At 44.3% G+C, this 10,885-nt stretch overlaps 2 protein-coding genes across 8 annotated transcripts; one reads left to right on the top strand and one right to left on the bottom strand.

Annotated features, from left to right (window-relative positions):
• Nucleotides 1–152: 152 nt before the first annotated feature.
• LOC108163874 lies at nt 153–1,679 on the bottom strand. 2 transcript variants are annotated; one of them, XM_017299388.2, is made up of 2 exons: nt 1,588–1,679; nt 153–1,486 (listed from the first exon to the last, which is right to left on the bottom strand). In XM_017299388.2, exon 2 carries the CDS (start codon nt 1,459–1,461, stop codon nt 229–231), a length of 1,233 nt encoding a protein of 410 aa, XP_017154877.2. In that variant the 5' UTR covers nt 1,462–1,486; nt 1,588–1,679; the 3' UTR covers nt 153–228. The 2 variants fall into 2 exon arrangements, with proteins under 2 accessions (XP_017154877.2, XP_033248804.1); XM_033392913.1 differs by having other exon boundaries at nt 153–1,491.
• A 66-nt stretch (nt 1,680–1,745) lies between these two features.
• On the top strand, nt 1,746–10,467 carry LOC108161796 (intersectin-1). Of its 6 annotated transcripts, XR_004472796.1 has the most exons (13): nt 1,746–1,851; nt 2,098–2,590; nt 2,727–3,134; nt 3,206–3,639; nt 3,703–3,976; nt 4,044–4,191; nt 4,251–4,514; nt 4,584–5,510; nt 5,693–5,968; nt 6,055–6,328; nt 6,397–6,570; nt 9,867–10,036; nt 10,228–10,467. XR_004472796.1 is itself a non-coding variant. In XM_033392909.1 (12 exons), exons 2-12 carry the CDS (start codon nt 2,427–2,429, stop codon nt 9,983–9,985), a joined length of 3,462 nt encoding a protein of 1,153 aa, XP_033248800.1. In that variant the 5' UTR covers nt 1,746–1,851; nt 2,098–2,426; the 3' UTR covers nt 9,986–10,467. The 6 variants fall into 6 exon arrangements, 5 of the variants coding, with proteins under 5 accessions (XP_033248800.1, XP_033248801.1, XP_017151635.2 ...); XM_033392909.1 differs by having other exon boundaries at nt 9,867–10,467; XM_033392910.1 differs by lacking the exons at nt 9,867–10,036; nt 10,228–10,467 and adding an exon at nt 9,541–9,693.
• The last annotated feature ends 418 nt before the right edge of the window (nt 10,468–10,885 follow it).

Consider the following 10,885-nt stretch of genomic DNA (forward strand, 5'->3'; position numbering starts at 1 on the left):
TCACGTCAATGTGGCTGGTATTTGAATACTTTTTGTTTTCCAAACTGTTTTATAACATGCAACTGTTAATCATGCATTTGATTAGTTTCTTGTACATATGAAAATGTATCCTGATCCCGACACACAATCTCGTCAAAGATAAGACTAACGCATTTTTCAAAGTTAATGTTTGACAGTTATTATTTATTATAATGATAAATTTACTTAAAACATAAAACAATTGCAGCATCATTTTAGAAATTTCATGGCCACCTGATGGGCATCGACGACCAACTCATCCCCATGCGATGGCGGACCGTCTCCCTCCCACAGCTCCTGCAAGGACCCGATGTACTCTTCAAAATCGTTGGCGTTGAAATTGTGGGTTACAGAAACTCCTAGGACGTACTTGTGGTACGGGCAATTGAGATGGTAGACGTACTTGCGAGGTTTGGTTACAGGCAACCGATGCACCTTCATGTGATTCAAATAGCGGTCACGGTCCCCATTGAAAGAGTCGGCCATGGCGACGTAGGACATGGCATCGGTAAGGATCGTTTCTGTTGTAGGATCCGTGTTGAAGGCGAGCAGAATGGGGTCTGCCGAGAAAAGGTGAGCCTTGTCCGGGTGCGTGAAACCGTCGCGAAGGGTCCACAGGAAGACTATCGGCATTAGATTGAATCTTACGCAGTTCATTAGACGACCCAGATGCTTCACGCGTTCGTCACGCGCCAGGTTCATCCAGCGCAGGACCAGAAAGAAGACCTCTATTTCGGAGTTAACTCCGATAGTGTTGCGCATGAGTAGGTTTTCCAGGTCATCAACTGAGAGCTCGGTGAAATATTTGCTTCCCACGAGCGCTAGAAAGTAATTGCGAATCCTACCATTCATCGCATTGCATAAATCACGAAGTTCCGGGTATGCCTTTGCCTGGCGAAACACCATAAAGGCGGCCTTTTCGCGCAGACTATTGGAGGCCAGCACCTCCCAGCATTTGGGTTCAAGTAGGCCAATCTTCAGGTACCTAGCGACCTGGAGTGTTTCCACCACGTCGCTGCTGCTGGGCGGCTTCTGGAGGCGTATCCATTCGTAGGCGCACTTGAAACCTCTGGCCGGCACTTCACTTGGCGAAAAGTTAAAGCTGGAGGCACGCCAGTCGCATCTCGCGAACCACACCGAATAGCACTTGACAAGGTTTGGTATGCAGTAGAACCGACGCCCCTCGATATTCACCTCGAATGTGGCCCCTGCGTTGTCTCTCACCTGTTCGGCGAGTATTTCGAAGATCGGCTTCTTGTGCGGTAAGGTTCCCACGTAAATAGGATTATCCTGCAGGGGCAAGAAGTTGAAGAGGGAGCGTTGGGGAACCGTCTGCTCTCCCAAGCCCCAGTATTCCTCGGGAGAGATCAACCAGCAGTGAGTATCCTTGGTTCCAGCAGTAGGATTCTGATCCTCTAAGGCAGAACTGGTCACATCCGACATCTGCGAGATGGTTGTCTGGTCGGTGCTGGACTTAGTTTTAATTTCATTATTTAATTCAGACATTTTTGTTTGGTTTTGATCGTTCGACTTCAAACTGAAAGGGAACAGGGCAGCGGTGTGACTTACATAGAGATGATGTTTTTTTTGTGGTGACTTTAAAAAAATTAATATTTTTCGGTTTTTGAATATAGACATATAAGAATTTATTGATATTGAGATTTTTTTTAAAATTAATCGTAAGAATATATCGGTATTTTTGTGCGATAAACGGCACTTTTAAACGTATTTTACAGCACTGCTTGATAAATTTGATGGTCACACTGATTCCTACTATTGATTGAAACAAAAATTTACGCAAATATAACAGGAATTTTTTTATTCCAATGAAAAGTAAGAAAGCCCTGTAAAGTTTCATTGAGTGTGCGGTGGTGTCGGCATATAATGAGAAATGCAAGTGCATCATTAATTCCGAGTAGCGGTTACCTGTCGATTTTCTGTGCAGTGAAAACGCCTACCAATGCGAAAATCTGAAAGCCCTTGCATTTACTTATCTCGGCCGCTGTCGCTGATCTAGTTTTGAACTGTTTTAAAGTGTATAGACTACGTGTGTTTCTAACATTAAGAATTGCATTTCAGGTAAAGCATAAAATCCATTGTGAAAAATTGTGGGGTGGTGGGAGCAAAAGCAGTAGCAAACGGATACGATACTCAATAGGCCATAGTAAAGAGAGCGAAAGGCAAGAGCATGACATGTATTTGATGTGTACTCAGCAGCGGCCGAAGAGAGCGCACTAAGCACACGCACACAACTATACACACTTGTGTGGGAGTCGCAAGAAATATATACACATACGGAAGGAAACTGGGATACAACACCGAAAAAAAGGAAAGGACGGACGGAAGGAAGGAAGGAAGGAAGAACAGAACCTGTGCGTAAATTAGAATAAATCGCGAATCGCAACGAAATGAATCCAGCGGTGGATGCGTGGGCGGTGACCCAGCGGGAGAAGCTCAAGTACCAGGAGCAGTTCAAAGGCCTCCAGCCCCAAGCGGGTTTCATCACGGGCGCCCAGGCGAAGGGATTCTTCCTGCAGTCTCAGCTACCGCCGTTGATCTTGGGCCAAATCTGGTGAGTGGAGCGGAGTGTAATGACTCACTGGCGCGTCGGCTAACAATCGCTTCGACAGCCACGCCAAGGCGTCCGTGCCGATAAGAGCTATTTTGTTTACATATTTGCTTTCCCGTCGTTTCTTCATTTCCTGTAGGGCACTGGCCGATGTTGATTCCGATGGCAAGATGAACATCAATGAGTTCAGCATAGCATGCAAGCTGATAAATCTGAAGCTGCGCGGTATGGAGGTACCCAAAGCACTGCCCCCCACGTTGCTAGCCTCGCTCACCGATGGTCAGAAAACGCCCACAATGACGCCACGTGGCTCCACGAGCTCCATGAGTCCACTCGATCCGCTAAAGGGCATTTTGGCTGCCCCAGTTTCACTTCCTGTGGCCGCACCTGTCGCCGTGCCCGTTGCTCCGGTGGCTGTTGTGCCAGCAGCAGCAGCAGCAGTGCTCGTCTCGCCACCGGGAATACCGGCTGGGCCCACGCCGCCCTCCAGCAATCCACCTAGCCGCCATATGTCCATTTCGGAACGGGCGCCATCCATCGAATCGCCGTAAGACCCAACAACGAACCTATGCCAACAGGGCTGCCAGTAATCTAAGAAACTTCTTTTCCGTCTCACAGTCAGGCGGAGTGGGCTGTACAGGCTGGCCAGAAGCGCAAATACACGCAGGTATTTAATGCCAATGACCGCACCCGTTCTGGCTACTTGACTGGCGCGCAGGCGCGCAGTGTCCTGGTGCAGAGCAAACTACCGCAGGTGACGCTGGCCCAGATCTGGACGCTCTCGGACGTCGATGGCGATGGGCGACTCAGCTGCGAGGAGTTCATCCTAGCCATGTTCCTCTGCGAGAAAGCCATGGCCGGCGAAAAGATACCTGTCACGCTGCCCTTGGACTGGGTGCCGCCCAACTTGCGCAAGATGAAATCGCGTCCGGGTTCGGTTTCGGGTGTGGTCTCGCGACCAGGTTCACAGCCCGCCTCCCGGCATGCGTCTGTTTCGTCCCAGGGCGGTGTGGCTGCAGGCGATGCCGACCCACTGGCCGGCTTACCGCAAAGTAAGTCCCGAGAAAGTCTCTCAGATTTGACTTCAATAATTGCCAATCCATTTCCATTCTTAGCTTCATTCGAGGACAAGCGCAAGGAGAACTATGTCAAAGGCCAGGCAGAGCTCGACCGCAGGCGAAAGGTCATTGAGGATCAGCAGCGCAAGGAGCGTGAGGAACGCGAGCGTAAGGAACGCGAGGAGGCGGACAGGCGCGAGAAGGCTCGCCTCGAGGCGGAGCGCAAGCAGCAGGAGGAATTGGAGCGCCAGCTACAGCGTCAGCGTGAAATCGAAATGGAAAAGGAGGACCAGCGAAAGCGAGAGCTGGAGGCCAAAGAAGCAGCCAGAAAGTAAGATCTGTCTCAAGTCTGTGTCCATCCTCATTTTACTGAGATCTCTTTTTTTTTTGCTTGACAGGGAGCTAGAAAAGCAGCGCCAGCAGGAATGGGAGCAAGCGCGAATTGCCGAAATGAATGCACAGAAGCAACGTGAACAAGAGCGTGTCCTCAAACAGAAGGCACACAACACTCAGCTTAACGTGGAGCTGAGCACGCTAAACGAAAAGGTTGTTGGGTTTGGGGTACAGTTGCATACGAAAAGAGTATTTATTTTCTTGGCTTACAGATAAAGGACTTGTCGCAGAGGATTTGCGACACTCGCGCAGGCGTCACCAATGTCAAGTCTGTCATCGATGGGATGCGCACGCAGCGGGACACTTCCATGAGCGAAATGGCCCAGCTGAAAACGCGCATCAAGGAGCAGAATGCCAAACTAATGCAACTTACCCAGGAGCGGGCCAAATGGGATGCTAAGAGCAAGTCTAGTGGTGCTGCCATGGGCGGTGAGGCGCAGCAGGAGCAGCTAAATGCAGCCTTTGCCCATAAGCAGGTGAGTTTTTGCATAGCAGCATTCATGTGCAATAAATAACATTAAATATGTTTTCCGTTGGATGCGTAGCTGCTGATAAATCAGATCAAAGACAAGGTGGAAAATATTGGCAAGGAAATCGAGTCAAAGAAGGAGGACATCAACTCGAACGACCTGCAGATGACGGAGGTAAAAGACGAACTCTCCGCTCTGCTCGCCAAATGCGAGGAGCTCTATAAGGAGTACGATGTGGAGCGCACATCAGTGTTGGAATTGAAGTACAATCGCAAGAACGAGGTGACAGTCACTGCGGCTTGGGACACGGACGCCTCTAGCGGAGGCTGGGGCGAGCCTGACACAGCGGCCACCGCCGACCCGTATGGTGGCCTAACCAATGACACTAGCGCTGTTATAGCACCAGCTGTGGATCTGAGTGGACCAGCACCAGAGGGTTTCGTTAAATATCGCGCCGTCTATGAATTCAATGCCCGCAATGCCGAGGAGATAACATTCGTGCCGGGTGACCTCATCCTGGTTCCACTCGAGCAGAATGCCGAGCCGGGCTGGCTGGCTGGGGAGATCAATGGCCACACCGGCTGGTTTCCCGAGTCCTATGTTGAGAAGCTGGAGGAAGAAGAAGGCGTCGCCGCTGTGGCTTCAGCCATCGAGCCAACGGTGGTCGAAGAGACGGCACCAGCAGCATCCGTAAATCCGTATCCGGCAGATACTTACAATGACAATATCAATGTGGCTCCCGCATTGGACGCTGACCTGGCCTCCGCTGGCTCCGACATCGAGTACTACATAGCCGCATATCCTTATGAATCAGCCGAGGACGGAGACCTGAGCTTTGGAGCCGGTGAAATGGTGATGGTTATCAAGAAAGAGGGCGAATGGTGGACGGGCACCATTGGCAATCGTACCGGCATGTTCCCCTCGAACTATGTGCAGAAGGCTGACGTGGGCACAGCGGCGAATGTTGCGGCAGACGCAGCAGTGACTGACTCGGTCGATCAGGTGAGTAGAGTAGCTGGCATACCTGTAGGATAGACACTACTGCAAAAAAAAAAAACGGAAGCTGTGTGTACACCCCTCCAGAGTAGAGTCGTGTGTTAACCAATCATGTTCATCTACTAATCCAATGCTTTTCATGTGCTGTGTCCCTTTGCCACCGTCATATTTGTGCACTCGCTACCCAGGAGGCTACACTAAACGGCAACTCTGCCTACGCTGCTCAAGCTGAAACATATGCGTTGCCACAGCACGAGCAGCTGCAGGAAGAGGTACCACTAACAGAGCAGCTGGAGCAGCAGCAGCCCACAGTCCAGCTGGCAGAGCAGACTGCCGCGGCGGAGGAGGCGCACGAAGACCTAGACACTGAAGTTTCCCAGATCAATACACAGTCCAAGACACAAAGCAGCGAACCGGCCGAGAGCTATAGCCGACCCATGTCACGCACCTCTTCCATGACACCCGTAAATAGTTGACACAGCTTGTTGTTGCCTCCCTTTTGCAGCGTCCGTAACTAATCTTACCTTCATCTTATCCCGCGGTCCTCTAGGGCATGCGGGCCAAACGATCGGAGATTGCACAAGTGATTGCGCCGTACGAAGCAACCAGTACTGAACAGCTTTCGCTGACGCGCGGCCAGCTGATCATGATCCGCAAGAAGACCGACTCTGGCTGGTGGGAGGGAGAACTGCAGGCTAAAGGCAGGCGCAGACAGATCGGTTGGTTCCCGGCTACCTACGTGAAGGTGCTGCAAGGTGGTCGCAACAGCGGACGCAACACCCCTGTCTCGGGCAGTCGCATTGAGATGACAGAACAAATCTTGGGTTGGTTTGAACAACGTAAATCTCGCTGTGGACGTACGCATAACTCTCCCATTCTCATTATATTGCAGATAAGGTAATTTCTCTCTATCCGTACAAAGCACAAAACGACGATGAGCTCTCATTCGAGAAGGACGACATCATCAGTGTGTTGGGCCGCGACGAGCCGGAATGGTGGCGCGGAGAGCTGAACGGCCTCTCCGGTCTGTTTCCCAGCAACTATGTGGGTCCCTTTGTGACGTCCGGTAAGACAGCGAAAGTGAATGGCACCGCAAAGCAGTGAATCTCCCGAAACCCAGACACCCCACAACATCCTATGCTCTCTATGCGACACATTCCACACTCGACAGTCCACATATACATATATCTTATGATTTATTGATTTCGAATAAGCAATGCCAATTTGGTTCTCGTTATGCCTTCATTCAAGAGAAATACCATACCTTCTTATTATGTTTAGTTATAATTTGTTGCAATATTTTCGACATGTATGTATATCTATTTGTTAATTGTGATTATTTAGTTTTTAGTGCTGATATTTATAACTAAGTTGAGCGATGGCTGCCTCTCTATTTCTCTCTCTCTCTCCATATTGTTTAGCCAATCTATATATGCCTAGTAGTCCGTTTATTTGTGCATTTTGTATTTATTTAGTCTACATATTTATATCCTTATACTTTTATCCCCATTATGTGTACATATATACTACAAGCAAACTAATTAAATGCAATTCTGGTTCCAATTATAATCTCCTCTCTTCATGCGGCATTTGAAACAGGAAACGTATAACGAGCCATTGGCTTTGGCCTGTAAGCGGCATAACGCATTCGCTTAAACACAAAGAAACAAATCTACAAACACACACGATCCCCTGCTGGGAATCGGCGATAATTTTAAGATCACCACAGATTATACATAATCATTATGCTGCATATTCATACGCCTAAAAGATGGCTTCACAATAATCTAAAATCTAAAAATCTGTTTGTATTCGTCGCTCTTTTGGGCATGTGTTTGGGGTGTTCTTTAGATAGACGCTCCGTCATTGGGTCAAACATTGCAATTAGCTAAAATTCAGCTCTATCTCTATTCCTGTCATGTTCATATTCAATTAAACGAAAGATACAACCGAATTCAAGTAAGAAAACTCATTGTTAATGAATATACTTACACGTAACATAATCTGCATTTGGAAATCCGAAAAACATATTGATATCAAATCACAATTACAATTGAAATTTCGTTGTACTAGGTGTGTGTGTTTAACAAAAAAAAAAACAACAAAAACAAAAACTAAAACGATTTAATTAAAGAGTTTTTTTCCCCCCCAAAAAGCTACAACACTTATGCATATACTCGTAGAACGTATATAACGATGGTTTTCTGTGTTTTCCAATAATATCCGTATTTAATTGTACATATACATATATTTGCTGTAAAAGTAATGCGAGAGAAAGAGCAAACCAAGAGGTAATACCCAGCAAAAATAGGTGGAAAATAATTATTGTTAACTAAATATTAAGCATTGATGACCGACCATTCATTCTCTTGTACTCGTACTCGTACCGTATCGAAAGGAAAACTATGGAAATATTAAAGGTAATGGCGTAGGGGACGAGGAAGGTAGGGAAAATCGAGTAGCCGAGGCTTACGGGCAACAGTATTGATAATATTAATGAGATATGATATGTTTAAAGAAAGGCCTATCCTATGTTTATGTTTGATGTGTAATCTAGCTGATTTTTATTTCTAATTTAAGCGCTTCTATCAACTGCCATAATTGTATTTATTTACTGTCTATTGTCTAATTGATAAATGTTGAAATTGTTTGCCGCTAATGCTGGAAGTACGAGTATCTGTAGTGTCAGATAAGGACCGTACCGTACCGGACCGGTCCGGATGGGATGTATAAATTGAGTATGTACAAAAGCCTATATAGAGAAATTGATACATACATACATACGTATTACAACAAGCCGGTATATAGAGCAATGTTACGCTGTTCGAATCTGTTTAATGCTAGTTACAATTAGTCTCTATATCACACACACACAAACCAAACATATATCTATGCTATCTCATACTTGCATACATGTGATGTAATGATGATGAAGCACTGTCGAATGCCTTTCAAAAAGATATCCAAAAAATCACCTTACATGGATTAATCTTAATCGTAACTTGTTATTGCATACAACAAAACTATTTATGCGCCTATAGCTCTATTAAAAAAAAACAAAAAAGTAATGAAAAAAACAAAAAGCAAACGTTATCAGTCCATAGACGGCCGATCAGCAGACGGACAACCAAGGGGTTCACGATGCACGATCCACTGATCGGCGGTTCTTTTGGGCAAAATTCTATTGCATACAAAAAACATAAACATAAAAAACATAAACGTATTTATGTAGCTAATGTTGGGTTGATTATTGATTCTACACTACATATACGAGCATATGTACGAGTACTAATAAATTTAAATGAACCACAAAACTAAGCATATACATACATACATACTATATATATATACTACTATATATAGAGCAAGTACATACTACAATTTCTTTAGAACGAAACTAACAAAATGATGTTAATTGAGACGCATACATTCCCCCACACACTACATACCGACACACACACACCATGGCATACATATAATGCTCATATAAAAGCGTATTTGTTTAATCGTTACGAGAGTTAATTAATGTGAACAAATTAAAGAGGAATAGTTATCAAGGAGTTGGAAAACCAATCAATCCGCCACACACACGGAGAACAAATTCTAGACGCATTTTGCACACTCACCTACCACTGAGAGACTCACTTTAAATGCGAAATGGTGACCATCGATATATATTTACCTATATACAAACAAAACCAACCAAAATCTATATAACGGAAGTGTTTCCATCTTCAGCATATAGTACATATACATACACACATATATATAAAGCGAATTCTGCAAGAAATGCAAAACTAACGAGCAAAAGAAATACCATACAAAATATTGAAATATATCAGTTTCGAAAAATAATTAGAAAAAACCAAAAAACAAAAAAGTAACAAGAAAACAACAAAAAGCATTACAATTAAATTATGGAAAAAAAAAACAAAAATTCAACATATTTGGTGCAATAAATGTATAAACGGAACTTCAAACAAAATTAAAAATTTTGCTTTTATTTAAAACTATATCGAATGCTTCTGTCCCGCAGCGATCCAGAGTTCTAGTTGCAGGCCCAGTAAAAGCGCAAGCCGTCAGGCCTTGCAGCGGCTGTGGCGGTGGATTACAATCTGCAGGGTACCATACAATCGGTCCTCAGCTCCGAGCTAATGGACCACTCCATGCTCTGGTGGACAGTGTCAATCATCGAATGGGGCGTCTAGTGCTGCCCAAGCAACGAGATAATGCTCTAGATTCACCGATTAAATAATAGGCTTTCTTTCTAAATGATTTGTTCATTAGTTTTATTTTTAGTAAAATTGTCTTATAGCTTATTTAAAATCAGTTTAACAATTTACAATTCTGTTTTGTTTTCAGTTTCCGCATGGGTGTTGCTAAATTTTGAATTATTTATTGGTTTGCAGTTTGTATCCGTTTTGAAATATGCACAACTTAAGGCCTACAGTATGAAAATTGCAAACTTTTTTTGGTATTAATCAATCTATTTATATGATTCTAACTCCTATGTATGCTCTGCTCTCAAGCAAGTAAGTAATTTATTTATGGGCCAGCGCCTTTTATATAAATTCCCAATGACACAATCCGCTAATAATTGAATAACTTTATTGGTTGGCAGATTGTGAACAAGTCAAGTTTATATAGAAAAACCTGGTCATAATGTAACACAGCTCTGATTTTATTTTTTGTTTGTTAGTTTTTCATAATTTTTCCTTTTCAGATTTATTGAAATGACAATTTCCAGGAGACAAGTAGTTTTTCTCCATCTGGCTGGTTATTGTCTTTCAGATCGAAATCAAAATGCACATTAAAACGAATATTACAAAATCTATGCAGTAGACAGAAGTTGGAACATAAGCAGATCTCTCTATCTGTATCTCTATCTCAATTTCAATCTCAATCAAGACACGATCTGATCTAGCGTGCATATTCAGAAGGCAATTTATTGGATAAAAAAAAACATAATACCAACTACTTGTATTGTAGGCAGACAATTAAATTATAGTTTGGTACAGGGCGCGTTGCACATGAATTACAAAATATACATACATATATATTGTATTTTATATTAGTAGGAGGTTCCATGTCATTCTTACTCCCTGTAGGAGTTCCACCCCAGATGTATACAGACGAAAATATTTGTTGGTAGGTAGGTTTCGTTCCCGATCCTGGTGATTGGCTGCTACTCGTGTATTTGTTTCTAGTTGGCTCTTTCTGATCTGATCTGTTCTGCTCTGGTGTCTATGTTCTATATACCTCAGCATATTGAATATTTAACTATGTATTTCTTAGTGATTACTTTACTTGGGTTTGAGCATCTAAATCTTCGTCTTTCGCTTGCCCCAATCCTAGTCATACATACACTCAGTGTCCACACT

The sequence above is a fragment of the Drosophila miranda genome, chromosome 4, assembly GCF_003369915.1.
Source record: "Drosophila miranda strain MSH22 chromosome 4, D.miranda_PacBio2.1, whole genome shotgun sequence".
Classification (NCBI taxonomy): domain Eukaryota; kingdom Metazoa; phylum Arthropoda; class Insecta; order Diptera; family Drosophilidae; genus Drosophila; species Drosophila miranda.